Consider the following 18,958-nt stretch of genomic DNA (forward strand, 5'->3'; position numbering starts at 1 on the left):
ATGATGATAATGATTAAGATGATGACGATGACGATTATGATGATGATGATGGTAATGATAATAATAATGATGATAATGATGATGTGATGATAATAATAATGACAATAATAAAAATAATAACAACAGTGATCAAACCCCCCAAAATGACGATAGATAATCTATCGAATGAAACAAGTCACGTAGAATACCGTCTTCATTTTTTTAGTAATATATACTTTTTAAGTTCCCAAACCACAAATCCCAAGGAATGGAACAGCGAGGTCCTGCTTTATGCGAGTTAACTAAATATCAATGTTTGTTATCCACCAGCTAATGAGACGATCGTATTTGTATAATCTGATGGAGGTGTAATAGGACTAACTACTGATGGGTTAGGGTACAGTCACACATACGAAAACGACCGATGATGTCACTGAAAATAACGTAATAGATTTGGTCTGTCTGGAGTAGCTGTTAGCAATGTGACTGTGATATTGAAAAAAACATTAGAGAGTTTTCGCACTATAACGCTGCATCGTGGATTCAAGAACAAAGTACATGTATTGAACATGCGCATCAAATGACAAAAGAACAGCTAGGGGAAGGGGTCTTTTTTTTTTAATTGATGAACCGAAACAGCAGTTTCGTCATAAGTTTCGGAGCTGACGAAAAAGTGCAAAAAGGTCGTTTGTCCAGAGTCAGGCAAAAACGTCTTGGTTGTTCGTTGTCATGAAGAGCATCTGACAATGCATTCGTCATGTTCTTGAATTCGTCGTGCGTCGTAGAGCGAAAAGTACCTATTTACACCAAACCAAGAGGTGCTAATCTATCCCACCTCCCTGTTTATACCTTGATAAGATTACAAAACCTGCCGCAAGTCGTACGCGCTTTGTACATGGACTGCTACATGATAAATGGTCTAACCTCCATGGTTGTATGACGATGAAGCAATCGAGAACATGTCTGCTCTGTCTTGGTTTCGCGGTTGTCGGTGCCATCCTTTTGGGGGTCGGGATTCTGATCGGGTTTTATGGAATCTCGGACGGACCGTGTCCGACCTCGACGTGGGAAGAAGATGAAACGATTACGAGTAAGATGATGGACGAATGTAAGGCGGAAAACATTGAAAGGAATCTCAAGTAAGTAGCGTAATGTGGAGCCCAATTTCGATCACCTCACCTAAAATTAAATATTTCACTAACAATGGTTTCACTTTCCACTGATGGTTTGTGGTGGTAACAGAAAAATACTTTGATATACTATAATATATGTCAGAAATGTGAATATCAGTGATTGTCATATCAGTTGCTCCCAGCTGACAACTGGTCTAGTCAATTTGACTGATTTGTTTTAAGAGTGTAAGAGCATGCAGTTGCAGATGTAGTTCTATTAGTAGCAGCAGTATGACCTAATTGTTGTAGCTAAGAGTTGATTTTATTGCTGTTGTGTATAAACATAGGATTCTTGGTAATAATGACACCTAAAATTAGTACAAGTGCTTCCTTGTACTTGTTCTAATTCTATGGCTTGCATTCTGACGTTCGGTTTGAGTCTGCGCTAAAATCATGGAAAGCTGAAAAAGTCAGAATGGCAGAGTCATGAAAAAAATCATATAGGTATTTATTTTTATCTCTCTTAATTGTACCTAGCGCCGGAAAAACATATATGGTAAAAACCACTCCGTTTTTCCTGACCTTACAACATTTTTGCTGATACATGACATTAATCTATGCAAATGAAATACGATAATCATATAATAATAATAGCTGTATTTATGAAGCACTTTTTGCCCGAGGATACAAAGCGCTACTACTATTTCCCCGGCTTTAGCTCGAGCTACCATCACCGGCGCTCAGTGTAAGCAAGGAATTAATCCTGCCGGGTACCCATTCACCTCACCTGGGTCGGGTGCAGCTCAGTTTTACAATTTTAACTGAAATGGTAATGAAAATAATGAAGTACATGCATAACCTATTATATGCGAAGAATATAAAGTAAAACAAATGTCTGGCTTCATTTTAATCAACAGAGAATTGAGCAGACGACCTCACTTGGCGGGAACACCAGCTGAGAAGGAGAATGCTGAGATGCTTGTCAATCTATGGACCGAGTACGGATTCGATTCGGTTCGGTTACTCTCCTATGATGTTCTCTTGGCTTACCCTGATCCGGACAATCCGAATAAAGTAAAGAACTATGTCCATTATCATTTAAAATATTTGTTTTAAATAGTTTGTTTTTCATAGATGCAGATTTTCGTTTGATATACTGCATCACATTTATTATAAAAGAAAGATAAACCTGAGTAACTCTTATAAGACTCACCGCTATCACACAATGAGTTGTTATTACTTGCTTTGTAATTCTACAATTTTATTATCATAAACATAAATAATTTCAATCGGAAGACGGAAATGTGGCCAACATTACTTGCACGAACAAATATACACTTTATTAATACGTGTATTTTTTTCCTTTTCTAATAGTTCTAATCCAACCCCCCATTTCATGACATGTACACCTTAGAAATTATCATTCATTTATTTTAAATCCAACAAAAATTTAAAAAAATGATTCCATATTTCAAGTGCACAATGCCAATCAATCAATATATATTTTTTGTAGGTGATGTTAACAGATAATGGAGTACCTGTTTTCACCAGTGCTCTGACCGAGGCTGTCCTCCGACCTGAGGATAATAATACAGATGCTGTACCGCCGTTCAGTGCATACTCGGCACAGGGAGAACCAGAGGTACTGAACTGTCTTGTTCAAATGTCTTCCATCCATACTCATCATGTATATACCGAGAGGCAAAATAAGGCCTTAAAATCCGTTGTTGTAGGTCAAGGTTTCTTTTATATACAGTATATTTAATCTGGGTTAATGTTTGACAGATGAGACAAATTTTATAAAGAAAAAAACAATTTGAAAGGGCTACCTATCGTTTGGGATTGGTAATCAAGCTGTCGTAAAATTTACAGCATGGACTCGCGTTTGATGAACGTCATACATATAAAACTCCAGAAAATGATTGCAATGATATATGGTATATAAACCGTAACATTGAGTATACTCTAAGGAATGATCTTATTGATAACTCATTAGAAGCAACTTGGATCGAATTTTCTCCTGACAAGGATAATAAATTAATTGTCGGTTGTCTATATAGGCCTCCTGATGCCGACGACGTATACTCAGAAAAAATACTAGATACAATAGAGAAAATAGGAAACGTGAATGAAGAATTGATTCTCCTTGGTGATACAAATATTGATTATAGAAATAATGATTTACAACCTAATAATCTTATTGCTAATATTGAAAACTTATTTCTCCTCACCCAACTGGTTGATAAACCAAAGAGGGTTACTCTTACGTCATCAAAATTAATTGATCATATTCTGAGTTCGATTCCAAATAAACATAGTATGTGTGATGTAGCAAACATTTCACTAAGTGACCATTACTTGATATATACATGTGTTAATTTTAAGAAACAAACAAAGGATCATACCGTCAGGCGTTTTAGAGATTATAAACATTTTAATGAATCTGATTTTATCGAAAGGTTGAAAAATACCAAGTGTTTCGATGTTATCGGTAATAATGTATTAAAGGACTTGTGTGTTCAGACAGCATGGATAAAATGGAAGGATGCTTTTCTAGAAATAAGTAATGAATTTGCTCCAATGAAAGAAGCAAGAATGAAAAAGCGATTTAATCCCTGGGTAATCCCATACATCGTCAATCTTATTCATAGGAGAGATTAATTAAAACGTAAATTTGATACTTCTAAATGTCAAGAAACTCTAAATGAATATCGGAGAATAAGAAACAAAATTACTTGTATGATAAGGGAAAAGAAAAAAGAGTACTGCAATAATATATCTCATGAACACAATAATGATTCTAAAACACTATGGAATGAGTTACAAGCTGTCACAGGCAACAATAAATATGAGAATAACACATGTGAGGTTGACTGTGATGAAATGAACAATCACTTTGCAAACATTGGTAAAAAGATAGCAAACACTTTTCCTGAAAAAAATTTGAATGGAAACATCCTGAATGTGTTTATTCTTTTAAATTTAGAAATGTTGAGATAAACAAAATTTTAAAACATCTTACTCACCTTGACAAAAGCAATAAGGTGGATGTTTTAGGCCTAGATACAAAATTATTAAATATCGCAGCACCATAATCTACAATAAAAGTTTAACCCCTGTTTATAAAGGCAAGGGTTCAAAGAAAGATAAAAATAATTACAGGCCTATTTCTGTTGTTAGCCATGTTCCTAAGATCGTCGAAAAAGAGGTTCAATCCCAACTATTGAAATGCTTCAATGAACATGACATGATCAATGTCGACCAGTCGGCCTTTTTACCTAATCACTCTACCTCTACTAGTCTACATCGTATACTTGATGATTTTTATGAAACCATAAATGAGAGTGAAAGGTAGCTGCTTGCTTCTTCGGTATTTCCATATGTTTTGATCGCATCGATTATGATTTCCTGATTTACAAATTAGAAAAGTATGGTATACGTAGCAATCAGCTTAAATGGTTTCAGAGTTATATTGCTAATAGAAAGCAAACTGTACAACATCAAGGTATAAACGATCACAGATGAGGAACCTTACTATAGGTATTCCCCAGGGTAGTGGCCTTGGCCCCGCCCTTTTCCTTATCTTTATTAATGATATTTCGGAATATGTTACAAATGGTTTATGCAATATATTCGCTGATGATGTGGTTGTTTATGTTAGTGGAAAAGATGATACCGATGCAAATGCAAAATTACAGGCAAATATGGTTGAAATCAATAAATGGTATGTTAATAACAGACTTCGAATTATTAAAGATATAAAACTAAGGTGATACTATTAAAATCAAAATCCTTAAATGAACTTAACGTTTATATTGAAGGGCACAAGATTGAGCAAGTCAATAACATCAAATATTTTGGACTCATGATTGATGATAAGTTGAAATAGAATGCTCACACTAATATTCGATGTAAATCTGTCGCATACAAAGTCCGTATTCTTGCCAAACTTAGGAGATTTGTTACTTATTGAATATATTGTATAAATCCACAATTCAACCATGCTATGATTACGCATGTTCTGTATGGGGTAACTGCCCAGAAGTTTACAAAAATAAATTGTTGAGAATACAAAAAAAAGCAGCATGAATTGTCACGAAAAACTTTGATTATGAGAAATACAATGGAACTAAGTTAATGACGGAGTTGTCGTGGCCAAACATTGAACAAAGACGCAACTCCTTTCTTGCAACACTGATGTACAAATGCAATAATGGCACAGCTCCTTGAAGATTATGTAATGAAATTGAGATGTATTGTGACCGCCATGGTTTTAATACAAGAAACGCAGATTCTTTAAATGTAATAAAACATAAACCTAAGCTCAGGGGCGGATCCAGATTTCGCAAATAGGGGGGGCCGAAAAATATTTTGATCAACATTTTTCACGATTGGCCTTTACAATCTGTTTTTTTTTTTTTTGGTTTGTTTTTTCAGGGGGTAGTCCTAACTAAAGACTGAAGTTTTTATTGCTATCAACAATATAAGGTAAATCTCACGTGATCTTAATATATAATGCGAGCGCGAAGCGCGAGCTAAAAATCTTTGATATTTCATGTCTTTAGAACTGAAGATTCAGAGCAGTTTTTATAATCATGCACAAAGATAAGTATCCAACTAAAGAATGCGAGCGCGAAGCGCGAGCCGAAATTTTATCACAGTAACGTGAAAAGTGACTCAATTAGGACTGTTTTTTAGTGATTAATGAAGAAGATACAAGTATCACCAAATAAATAATGAGAGTGCGAAGCGCGAGCTCAAATTTTCTGATCTTCCGACCTGAAAAATGGACAGTCTAAGCGCGTTTTTATTTAAATAAACAAGCTGTGTGTCTCAAACAATTAAATGCGAGCGCGAAGCATGAGCTTAATTTTTTGATATACTGACATGATAAAGGAGCATTTGAAAAATTTTGGTAAGAATTTCCAAAGAGGATAGGTATCTCACACATCAAACAATGCAAGCGCGCAGCGCGAGCTGAACATTTTGATATACATTGTGTGCAAATCGATATCAGAACTGGATATATTGTATATATATTAGTGTCATTTAACCCTCTTGAATGGGATTCATTACACAGGCAATGCGAGCGCGAAGCGCGAGCGAAAATTGTTATATAAAGTCTATTTTCCAATTCTTCCCCTCACCTTTTTCTTGTTTCCTTTCGGGGTCGGGCCGGCCGTTACGAGGCCATAAATTACACATCATGGGTATAATACCTCTTTCTTACTTTTCTTTCTGTTTTTCATAGTTTCTATCAAGGTAAAGAATACACTTTTTTCTGCAGGTTGTCAAAAAATAGGGGGGGCCGGGGCCGGCTCGGCCCCCACCTGGATCCGCGCCTGAAGCTAGAATTATTCAAACAATCATTTAAATATACTGGTGCTAAAACATGGAACGAGCTTCCACCCAGTCTCCAAAATTCAACATCACTCGACAACAAGAAATTAATTCCAAAACCCTGATGTGCAGTTCATATGTACTACATTACCTGATAGCTTTAATTATGTAAGGAAGGGATTCGTAGCCCAAAACCCGATACGCAGTTTCAGGTACACTTTACCTACCATTTTGTTCAAATTTCGATCCAAATATTGTTTTCTTTTTTTAGTACCTATATCTTTGTCGTAATTTGTTACAATTTATTATGTATCATTTTTTTTAATATTTTTAAATTCAGTTTGCTTCATAAATATATGAAACACATGTGTTATTTATTCTCATACTTTAATGTAAATCATATACCATTTTTTTTATTCCTATCTCATATCAGTGTTCAACGTATGAATATGTTTTATTATCCTGATGAGTTTTACCGATTTTTATATAGTTCTACATACATTTCGTCCATGAATCGTGTACTTTTTTGGTTGTTAAATACTTCAATTAAATTACATTTACTTATTTCTTTGTATACCATAATTTTCTTGTATTGCATTGTACCACTTTAAACACAATCTTTTAGATATTACTTTGATTTTTATCTCATTTATAATTTATTATTGATTTACATGTATTTATGTTTTCAATGTCAGGACCATGATGTAAAACAGTTTTTAATTGATCTTGTCATCCTAAATGAATATATTTGAATAAATAAATAAAATATCATGGCGGCCATCGTGGATTTCAAGACGGCGGCCATTTTGCCGCCGACCAAACGGTCAAAGTGCTTGAGACTGACAATATTTGAAATCAGCGCCTCAAAATACCCCTATATGCCAAACTTCAGTGTCACATACCATGTAAAACTCAAGAAATTGTTATTCAATGATTTTTCCTGGTGGCCATCTTGGATTTCAAAATGGCGGCCGACCCGATGGTCAAATCGCTTGGGGCCGGCATTTTTTTAAATCAGCGCCCCAAAATACCCCTGTATGCCAAATTCCACACTTTCTGCCAGATTCGAGCATCTTTTTCACATATTTTACGGACTAACATGCCTTGGTTCATAAATATATTTGGGAAAGGGAAGGCAGTTATTTATTCTGCGAACATGGGTTCTGTGAAACTATAAACAAGTTACGGTTTCATCGGCTGAAATTGAATCAATGAATGATTAAACTTTCTTAATTAGAAGGGGGATCTTTAAAAAAAAGGGGGATCTTGACATCAATGTGATGGGCAATTAATCGGGGGCTCTTCACATCAAATTGTCTAGACTTTTTTTGAGGGGGTATTAATACGAATTGGGTGAACTTCCCTTTAATATTTCCTCACACAGGAACATTATAACGCTGTCAGATCCGAATATTATTTCATTTTGTTTTATGAGCAGGCCCCTCTCGTGTATGTCAACCATGGAACATCGGATGATTTTGACTGGCTAGCCAAGAACAGACCAGATATCAATATCAATGGATCAATCGTCATTGTCAAATACGGCAAAGGTTTTCGTGGACATAAAGTAAGTTTCGGTCAGTTTATAGAGAAACATCTCTGATTATTGAATGTTGCGAGAAACTCGCGTTCCATTGCAAATTAAGCGTCAATATGGACATCGAGCGCACGCCTTTCGATTAATACAAACTCTCCTGTGACACCCCATTACTCTTAATATGGTTGCTTTGCGATCGAACTTAAGTTCCTTGTAACCACTGGCAGATCCGGGGGGGGCAAAGCCGGTCCGTGCCCCCCCCCCCCCTCTGAGAGGCACAGATAAAATTTGTACTGTAAAAAGCTGTCAAAATAAAAGTGTGTCCCCCCCTGAAAATGAAGACAAGGGGAGCGTTTCATGAAAGGACTTGTCAGACGTTTTATCCGACAAGTCCTGTTTTATCCGACAGTTAATACTATAGTAACAGTGCTTCTCAACCAATCAGAATCCAGGAAAGTTGTCAGATCTGACAACTTGTCGGACGAAAATATTGATGAAACGCCCCCCTGTTTTTCTCTATGGTCCATGCAGATGGCATTATATGAAGAAAGGAAATACGGATGTCTTCAGAAATAGTTTTTTCCCCCCCCCCCTCACTCTCTCTTGACCAGGTACTTAATGCTCAAAAAGCAGGTGCTTTAGGAGTAATCATCTATTCAGATCCTGCAAATTATGCTCAAGAAGGTCATAACGCAGCGTATCCGACAGACTGGTGGTTACCGGATACCGGTACACAGCGAGGTAACGTGTTTGTTGGGAGCGCAAAGGGAGATCCGGCTACTCCCGGTTATCCGTCTAAACGTAAGTAACGCACGAGCTCCGTGGAATTCGTGATCATGTAACGAAAACTATCGATTTTAATATCTAAAGACTTTATAGATTTAAAATGTCAATTTTCATCGAAACGGAGAGAAAGATAACAGAGGTACAGCCTGGCATTGTAATGATTGAAGGGTTATTTGAATGCACTTTCATGTCTAATTTTTTTTGTATTGTTTGCTTTTGTCCAGACTTCAGATTTTTTTCTCATGTCCATTTCATTTTCAATAGCTTATATGTACCGGTTAAACGATACGGATACCACTCTCCCGACTATCCCGGTGCATCCGATTAGCTACGGTGATGCACAACATCTGCTCAGGTAAGAATATTAATGTTCGTCGCTCTAAAGAGATTTGTGATTTTTTGTTGTTGTATTTGATTAGGCTGAATCGATATTCCCCATTTGTAAAGAACCTCAACTTCTTACCGTTCACTTTATTTTATCGAATTGTATCACGTTAATGTATGAATCTTAAGCATAAAGAGGACCTTAAGGCCCGCATTCCGAAGTTAGGTATAACTTAGGACATGGGCTACCTCTGTGCTAAAATTTTAAGAAGCCAAAAATAAATTTTTAAAAATTGTATGTTTCATATGATCCTTGTGCTCTCTCGTTCACCATGCTAAACTGACAAAGAAAAAAATCTATTATTTCCAGACAGTTGCGAATGATTTGAGTACCAGATGAGATGGTTAAATCATCTCATCTTTACTTCATCTGTACTTTCAGCTAATTATTGCGTCACGATTGGCTATCCATAGTTAAACCATAGTTAAACTCCCACTCAATCTTTGCAGACCCAACACACTCAATTATATTTAAAACTGACCTTGATATTATGGATAGAAACCTTTGATCTTTAAATTGGTTGACCGGGGGTGGGGGTTAGGGTTTAAGGTATCCTTAGGAATAGGAACGGTTTAGGACTGTTATTGTGTAATTGTGTCTAATCATCATTATTGTTTGTTGACTACTCGCTTTTGTGTAGTATTTACTTTTGTTTTTTTTTAATTGATAATATATTAAATACGTGTTATCATTAATGCATCATTATATACATATTGCTTCTCATGTTACTTTGACTGGACCGCTATAGGAATATCAGAGCCATTATATCAATTGCTCTGTATAGAGTGATCCATCCGTATACTTTCATGTGCATGTTTATATATATATATACATGTATATATATATTTGATCTCATATCTTGTGCTATGTATTTTATTGTGATTTTTATACGGTAAATAAATCCAAACAAAACCACAAGTTTATACTAGAGTTTAACCCTAGATCGGAATATGAGCCTCGTGAGAATATGAGTGTCTCATTTCTGTTTGATTGATCACGTTTCTGTGAATATAGTGAGCTTGCAGGTGATGAGGTTCCTGATGCCTGGAAGGGAGGTCTCAACATCACATATAGATTCGGACCTGGTTTCACTAATCCCAACAGGTCAGAAAGTATTTCGCATCATTCTTTATAGCATCTTGCATAGTCACGTCACATTACACAGTGATGTCCGGTTAAAATTGAACGTAATAATGTAATCAAAATCTTAAAACTATTAAGAGAAGTTGAAGTTTATAAAGATAAACATTTGAAATAGACCAAAGTGGTATGCTTCAGGAAGACTGTTGACTTCAGTGAATTTATTTTGATACTAAGAAACCATCATTTTTTTAATTATTAAAAAGTTTTAGATAATTAAATCGGACTACTATAATATGTATTGTATTGCTCCTATAACTTGGACATGTTTGATGGAAGTGGAATTCAATACACATTCGATAATATAAACGATAATCACCATAACTTGATTTCGTTCTTGACAGAAAGGTGAAAATGAGCATTCATACTTCAAGAGAGATTCGAACCATCTACAACGTAATTGGTGTCATCAACGGAGCAGTCGAGCCAGGTGAAACTATGATTTCAACTTAAGTCATTTCTCATGGATAATATTTAGCTCGTTTCCTTGAAAAATGCAAGCTATTATAACAATATACTACCGGCTTACCATAATTACCAAAGGAATTTTATACAACTTATTCTTATTTACCAAAATTGTATAGTCATTTAATTAAGCTATCTAGAGCTTAGTTGAGTTTAAGGACTATAGTACACTCATCTATTAATTCAACGGCAATTAACACTAGTATTCTAAATTACTTTTTTGAATAGATACATGAAATTCGCAGATCATATTTTCTTTTTCTTATTTCTTACAGGGACCAAATGAATAACTTTGAATAAAGAATCAAATTATTACACCAAAAATTAATGATATATTTGTTGATTTTTGCAGACCGTTACGTGTTGCTAGGCAACCATCGTGATGCCTGGGTGTACGGTGCCGTCGATCCATCCAGTGGAACGGCAGTTCTTATGGAGACAACAAGAGTCTACTCCCAAATGATAAAAACAGGTAAGCATAGACTTTTAGATATATTTCTAGTCCTGCATAACTTTTGCACACATCTCCTCTTCTCTCCCTCTCCACTTCTCTCTCACTTCCTCTTTCTCACTCTCTCTCTCTCTCTCTTTCTTATCGATTCCTGAATCGGGTATCTCTTTCGTCTTTTCTCCCTCTCTCTCCCTCTCTCTCTCTCTCTCTCTCTCTCTCTTTACTCACCTCCCCATCTCACCCGCTCTCTATGTTAGGCTTCTGTTCTCCCCACACCCCCCCCCAAAAAAAAATGTACTTAATCATCCCTCCTCGTATTGTGAAATGTTATCTATTTCTCTTCCACCCCATTATAGGTTGGCGACCACGAAGGTCTGTGATGTTCTGTAGCTGGGGAGCCGAGGAGTATGGTCTACTAGGATCGACTGAGTTTGTGGAGGTATAAAAGTCATTTGTAACTTTTCGATTAGTTTAATTGCGCTAATCATTCAAAGGGGGAGCGAACCGACCAATAATTACTCTACATGATAAACATTTTGAGATAACCACCAATAATACAGAGAATGAAGTAGCCTATAATTTTGTTCATACAATTACAAAGAAACTCATTTTTTCGATTGGAAAGTCCTTGTCTTGCTACACGTAATGGTGAATAAGGGTGTTGTCATTTAAGCGGGCTTATCTACAGAGGTTACGTAAATCTGGTCAGATGTGAGTAGTTTAAGACTTGAGGTGGCGCTGTTCATGCTGCTGGTTCGTTGCTGCTTTAAGGTATATTATTTTTTTGCTTTCTTTGTTCTATATTAGTTCATTCGACTTAATTAATTTGCTTCCAATACAACCAGGAATATCAAAAGATTCTTGGCGAGAGGGCTGTGGCTTATATCAACGTAGACAGCGCTGTGGTGGGGAATTATTCATTTGTTGCCAGGGCAACGCCCCTCCTACAGCAGGCTTTAATGGATGCAACTAAAAAGGTGAGCATTTATAGATGACAATGAATATAATAGATTTGTAGGAAGAAATAATTGTTATTTTACGATTGTTACATTCGTAAAAATACAATATAATACTGCACTCGATATGAACGAGTACGTCATATGAATTTAAAGCAGTTTTTGTGTATCAACATAATACATGTTGTTTATATGATTCGAAATTAACGTGATTAATGGAGAGTACAATTGAATTAACAACAACAATATTATATATACAAATGGAAACAGAGGTTGCAAAGTTTAATTTTGCAAGAGCGATGAATGGTTATTTGGGTCATCCCCATTAGATTGTAATGTATAGTAAAGACATTGAATAAAAATATGGTATTAAACACATTTTACTCCTAGTATGTACAGTATTAAATGAAAAAAAAATTGTCGCATATTCTGTTTGATATTTGCTGATCTGTAGTCCTATTCCATTTACATCACATTACCTACCTATCTTCACATGCCATCCTTTTATGTTCATATCACTCCGATCAGTTTTACAGTGTGGGTGTGGGTGAAGTTGCGTCGAGGATGTGGGTGTGTGTGCATGTGATTATAGAGTATGTGAGTGCGTCAGTTTGAGATCTCTTGCACTCACGCACTCACACATTATACTCTCACACACTATACGGTTCCATGGCGTACTTTCACCCATAGCACACATACGATCCAATCTGCATACACTCACGCCCAACTCCTCACACACTCCCGCACTCTCACCCACTCACACACATCCTTCCTTCACGACTCTGTCTTTTATGTCTGTCTGTCTCTCTCTCTCTCTAGGTACCAGACGGTGAGACGCAGGAACGGTCAGTCTATGATCTATGGTTACAGCGAATCCCCGGTCCTGATAGCAAGCCTTAGTAACTAACACCTCACTTTTCTAAAGCGCATCAGTCACCAAAATATCTGTAGAAAGTGTTTTAAGCAGGATAAACAAAATATATTGATCTTCTGAAAATGACAAATACCGAAAAAAAATCCTTGTAATATTACGAGGTGGGATGTTAAAAAGTGTGGTATTGTGTATCTGTTCATTTATGTTACAACCTGGGTAGAGTTTTGTCTGGCAGTAGTCGGTGATTTCACTGAATGAATTTTGTTTTGCGCCAATCATGTGCACCGATTTCAGTAACTTAAAACAATTGTCACTAATTACTTGTTTGGTGAAATCTTTCCCCAAGTCGTGAGATACGTACACCTATAGATAATCCACTTTTTTTATATATATATTTTCCATTCTCTATCCCCGTTTATTAGCGTGTCAGTGATTGGATCAGGCAGTGACCACGCCCCGTTCATGCACCGTATTGGAGTGCCTTCCACCGACCTGCTTTATGTCTATGACCTCGTAAGATACTCCTCTTGTTACTTTCTTTTCGTCTAACGTAGATAGAATAAGTCTTATTAACAAACTCGGTTCAGGTCATTATTCTGTTTGATGTGAAAATTTCCCCATTAAATCTCGCCTTATGAGAAGGCTGTTCTAGAGCCATGGAAAAAAAATTAACCCTGAAATTACAAGTTCGAATTCGAAAAATTGTCATTATTATCATTTATCATCAATATTTTTGGGGGTATAAATTACCGCTGATTTTGAAAGAAAGTCTACTATTATTTTAATCAAATTTTTTTTTTTCTGCCGAAAAATCTTGAGATGAATCACGAAATTCCATACAAAAAGTGTCAAATTTATTTTCACTTTCTTTTAATCAGAGTTTGGGCTTATCATCTTACCCCGTCTACCATTCCGTGTATGAGAACTTTTACTACGTAAAGAACTTCTTGGACTGGAACTTCTGGCGCCATCAGGCCATGGCAAGAGTCTTTTTAGAATTCTCGCGAGATCTCGCGGACTCCGCAATTCTTCCGTTCGGTTGCACGGATTATGCCACAAAGCTCAGGCAAGCTGCACAAGGCTTGAAGAGTAATTTCGGGGAAAAGATTACTCAGAATGGGATCGATTTTGGTAAGAATCAAGAAAGGAGGTTCGTTACAGCTGATCAATCTAGAGTAGGCCATGGTAACTCGTAAATGGAACATTATATCAATCGCGATATGATTGCATAATTTAATTTGTATTTGTATGAAGACAGACCAATCCCTTATAAGAGGCCTAATGGTTAAGGTCTTTTTTTAACGTAGGTCGCGGTTTTTCTATTTCATATTTTGATAATAAATCTGTATCTGAGTATGTATTTGAATAATTTCAACGTCAAACGCTAAATTTTGTTAAAATCAATGAGCTACCGGTTAGTTCAAATATTTTCAATACGTGAATGAATCGAATAATTACAGCATAAAGGTAATATAACATTTACTTCATAGCAATTATATAGATATGGATAACTGGCGAATCCAGGGAGGGGGGCGTGGCCCCCTTGAGAAGCACAATTAAAATTTGTAATGTAAAAATGCAAATGTGTGACCCCCCCCCCTTGAAAGTGAAGACCTGTTTATTTGCTTGTCAAACTTTTTCGTGGACGAAATGTCCTTAATTTTTGGTCAAAAACCTTTTTTGGGGGGAGGGGGCATTTGGAAAATCCTGGATCCGTTCCTGATATGGATGACTCTAAGGATATTAGACAAAATTTCCAAAGAGAAACCATAAATCCATTTTTATTAATCCTGTCTCAGATTACATGGACTCGGCGCTAGATAATTTTACAGAAGCAGCACATCATTTTGAAATGCGCCTAGCTGATATTGATTTAAAAGAGTAAGTGGTTATGGCGAAATTCACAGTCAATACAGAAGAGCAATGTTGCCAGTTTGGAAGGAAACCTAATAAATCAACAAGTTATGTACGCTAAGTGATCCTTTTCTAGCGTTGTACTGAAGGATATATATTTATATCAGTTTAACTTTAGTGTGGGTTGGTTGGTTGGATGGAAAATTATTTTGTGAGAAAGATTGTGTCTTCCTTTTACTCTTGGGTTGGGTAGAAGAAAAGGAAAACAAAAGTATGAGAGCATGAGAAGAAGAAGATATAAATAGAAAAAGCAGGTAAGAATGGAAAAGGGAGAAAAGATTAAAGTAGCTGATTAAAAATAATAAAAATAGAGGGGACTGGTAAGAAAAAAAAGAGAGAAAAAATTAAAAGTAACTGATTAAATGATATATCACGTGGTGATGATATAATGTTGTTTTATGTTAACCAGATTTCACTTCAAAAGCACGTTGATTTTCTTAATTAAATTCCTCTTGTATATCCCTTTTTTTAAATTATAAATTAAATGCTACTTTATGGTTACAAATAAGGGCAGATTGCTACCTAAAATAATTTCATATTGCTTTTGCCTTTCATTTTCTTGAAAGTTTGGTCATTGTTCTTTGTCTATTCAGTTCATTTGCAGTAAGACGTGTTAATGATCAGATGATGCAACTTGAACGAGCTTTTATTGATCCAGCAGGGCTCCCTGATAGGAAATGGTTGAGGTAATATGGAAAACTATCCTCATTAATAATTGTATGCCACTGAAATATATGGGAGTAATATAAACATTATATCACGTTATCATCTACATGTATATCTGAATGAGAAATATCGTAAAGGTAAAAAGGTGGCGAAGTCAAAACATCAAACGGTTAATTGTGGATCAAAGAATAATGAATTAAAATTGTGCCAGAAAATTTCCACTCTGGGGTATTTTATTGAACAGGAAATCCATGCAACCGGTTTAACTGAGCTGAAAGAAATGGAATGACAATGGTTCATCAAAAATTCACCCTCAGCCAGGCGCTGAATTGCAGAACCTCTTACAACAAGTACAAAAGTATGAACATGAAAAAGATTACATAAATACACAATGTTTAATAGATTAAAATGGTTATACGATTTCTAAAGACAAACTTGCCTGAATGGGTGGGTACGGGAAGGGTATAATGCACTTTTAATAAAAAGTATAGACACAGTTTTACCATATAAAAATATATATTTAAAGCACACACGCATTGATAAGACTTTTTCTTCCATTGTTCTTTCTTTTAGGCACTTAATATTTGCACCCAGCAGCATTGATTCCTATGCTGGTTCTGAGTTTCCTGCCGTGGTCGATGCCCTGTATCGTATCGACGACGATCCCGATCAACAGGCTCGATGGGATAATGTGAGAAAGCAACTAGCAATCTTAACATTCACGATCCAATCAGCGGCCAGTACACTCAGTGACGTCACACAACTGTGATTTCCTCATCCAATCAAAGGCCAGTAAACCCCCGGGAACGTAGGGAAGTGCAGCCATCCGTATCCAGTCTTCGGCCAGTACACTCATTGACGTCACACAAATTCAGCAGGATTTCCTGCTGATATCTAACGACATACCAATAGGATATCGCACAGTGACGTACGGATGGTTCAAGAACATAGAAAATGTATTGCAAATGCCCATCAAGACAAAGAACAGCCATGAAGTCTTTGTCGACAATTGGTGGATCAAAATTGCAGTTTCGTCCTGGAATCTGGACAAACGACATTATTTTTACATTTTCGTCATCTACGAAACTTGGGTCGATAATGTTGTTGAGGTTAACCAATTTTCGACAAAGACCTCCCAGCTGTACTTTGTCATTTGACGGGGAATTTTCAATACATGTATTGTGTTCTTGAATCCTCCCTACGTCGCCGAGCAAAAAATCCCTAATACTTCAACTTTCCCTGAACAGTCAGTTTAGGTGCTACTTCTTTTCTTCATTCATTATTTTTTTTCTTCCTTTCTATTTTTATTCTTCTTCGACAATATCTGGGAGATACAATAACTTCAAGCACTTGAACCATTTCTTGATGTATTATAAATTGCTGTTTTTCTTATGATTGGAAAATAGCTAGGGGCTTCCCAGCTAGAAATGGAAATAAAACAAAATGAAATAAAATGAAATGAAATGATAATGATTTATGGTATGATTTATTTATAGTCATACATTAACTGGTATGTTGGGTTTTTTGGGTTCCCTTTTGGGGTTGTTGTTTTTGTCGGTGTTTTGTTAATAAGACTGTCCAGTTATATCTCTTTTGAATGCTCTACCGATCGATGGCCAACATCTATATAATCAAAAATGAGTGAACAAAAAGGAAGTAAAAATTTTACAGTGTTATTGAGGGAGTTGTATGTTTTTTTTTCGATGGAATTTGATTTGTGTATACAAATAAAATAATGTGAAAACCTTGTCGATTCATGGATTGTGATTAGATGTAGAGGTGATAATTGAAGTCAACCTATCTTAATATAGGGCTTATGAGATAAAAAAAAATCACAATAGTGATATCACAATCGGGATAGATTGACTAGCACAATTTCTCAACAAATTGTCACTACTACTACTACTACTGGTTGAAGAATTAGTAGTAGCAGTAGTAGTAGTAGTAGTAGTAGTGATAGTAGTAGTACGACTACTTTTACTAATACAACTACTGCAGTAGTGGCAATGGTATGAGTAGTAGTAGAAGTAGTATTGAGAGTAGTAGAAATAGTAGAAGTAGTAGTAGTAGTAGTAGTAGTAGTAGTAGTAATGATAATAATAGCTGGATTTATAAAGCGTTTTTTCCAGAGGATATAAAGCGCTGCTATTATTACTCCGGCTTTAGCTCGTGCTACCATCACGGCGCTCAGTGCATGCAAGGAATTAGTCCTGCCGGGTACCCATTCACCTCACCTGGGTCGAGTGCAGCACAGAGTGGATAAATTTCTTGCTGAAGGAAAATAAGCCATGGCTATGATTCGAACACACGATCCTCTGTTTCAAAGGCGAGAGTCAGAACCACTAGACCACGGCGCACCCAGTAGTAGTAGTAGTAGTAGTAGTAGTAGTAGTAGTAGAAGTAGTAGTAGTAGTAGAAGTAGTAGGAGTAGTAGCAGTAGTAGTAGAAGTAGTAGTAGTAGCAGCAGTAGTAGAAGTAGTAGCAGTAATATTAATATTAGAAGTAGTAGTATTAGTAGTAGAAGTAGTAGTAGTAGTAGTAGTAGTAGTAGTAGTAGTAGTAGTAGTAGCAGCAGCAGCAGTAGTAGTAGTAGTAGTAGAAGTAGTAGTAGTAGTAGTAGAAGTAGTAGTAGTAGTAGTAGTAGAAGTAGTAAAAGTAGTAGTAGTAGTAATAGTAGTAGTAGTAGTAGAAGTAGTAGTAGTAGTACTAGTAGTAGTAGTAGTAATATTAGTAGTAGTAGTAGTAGTAATATTAGTAGTAGAAGTAGTAGTAGTTGAAGTAGTAGTAGTATTAGAAGTAGTAAAAGTATTAGTAGAAGTAGTAGTAGTAGTAGTAGTAGTAGTAGTAGTAGTAGTAGTAGAAGTAGTAGTAGTAGTAGAAGTAGTAGTAGTAGTAGTAGTAGTAGTAGAAGTAGTAGTAGTAGTAGTAGTAGTAGTAGTAGTAGTAGTAGTAGTAGTAGTAGTAGTAGTAGTAGTAGTAGTGGTAGTGGTAATAATAATATTAGTAGAAGTAGTCGTAGTAGTAGTAGTAGTAGTAGTAATGTTAGTAGAAGTAGTAGTAGTAGTAGTAGTAGTGACAATTTGTTGAGAAATTGTGCTAGTCAGTCTACCCCGATTGTGATATCACTATCGAATATTACTACATTTACAACATCTTCTACTACCACCACCTCTAATTTTAATTGTGATTCTTTTTCTCTTGATTTTACTTCAAAACTTTACTACCACCAGCTCACAGATACTATATCCATATCACAGATTTGTAGTCCTCAATCGTGCATGTAATGTATATTTGAAAATTAATATCTAATTTGCGGCAAGCATTTAACGTAGACGTCCAGTGGCCCGACGCTG

The 18,958-nt window shown here is 36.0% G+C and overlaps 1 protein-coding gene across 1 annotated transcript; it reads left to right on the forward strand.

Moving 5' to 3' along the window:
* The first annotated feature begins 694 nt into the window (after nucleotides 1-694).
* On the forward strand, nucleotides 695-17,678 carry LOC121418308 (putative N-acetylated-alpha-linked acidic dipeptidase). Its single transcript, XM_041612094.1, has 17 exons — nucleotides 695-1,118; nucleotides 2,009-2,165; nucleotides 2,605-2,733; nucleotides 7,870-7,998; nucleotides 8,580-8,769; nucleotides 9,019-9,109; nucleotides 10,154-10,243; nucleotides 10,624-10,709; nucleotides 11,097-11,216; nucleotides 11,552-11,634; nucleotides 12,041-12,172; nucleotides 12,971-13,050; nucleotides 13,448-13,538; nucleotides 13,904-14,156; nucleotides 14,825-14,906; nucleotides 15,533-15,625; nucleotides 16,179-17,678. The coding sequence occupies exons 1-17, from the start codon at nucleotides 916-918 to the stop codon at nucleotides 16,372-16,374; spliced, it is 2,205 nt and encodes a 734-aa protein (XP_041468028.1). The 5' UTR covers nucleotides 695-915; the 3' UTR covers nucleotides 16,375-17,678.
* Nucleotides 17,679-18,958: the final 1,280 nt, after the last annotated feature.

The sequence above is a fragment of the Lytechinus variegatus genome, chromosome 7 (assembly GCF_018143015.1).
Source record: "Lytechinus variegatus isolate NC3 chromosome 7, Lvar_3.0, whole genome shotgun sequence".
NCBI lineage: Eukaryota > Metazoa > Echinodermata > Echinoidea > Temnopleuroida > Toxopneustidae > Lytechinus > Lytechinus variegatus.

Bases quoted from the DNA above. Each gene is read 5' to 3' on its own strand.
- LOC121418308 (XM_041612094.1), top strand. From the start codon at position 916: ATGACGATGAAGCAATCGAGAACATGTCTGCTCTGTCTTGGTTTCGCG. The intron at 8,770-9,018 runs GTAAGTAACGCA...CATTTTCAATAG, and splicing joins TCCCGGTTATCCGTCTAAAC to CTTATATGTACCGGTTAAAC. The intron at 12,173-12,970 runs GTGAGCATTTAT...CTCTCTCTCTAG, and splicing joins TAATGGATGCAACTAAAAAG to GTACCAGACGGTGAGACGCA.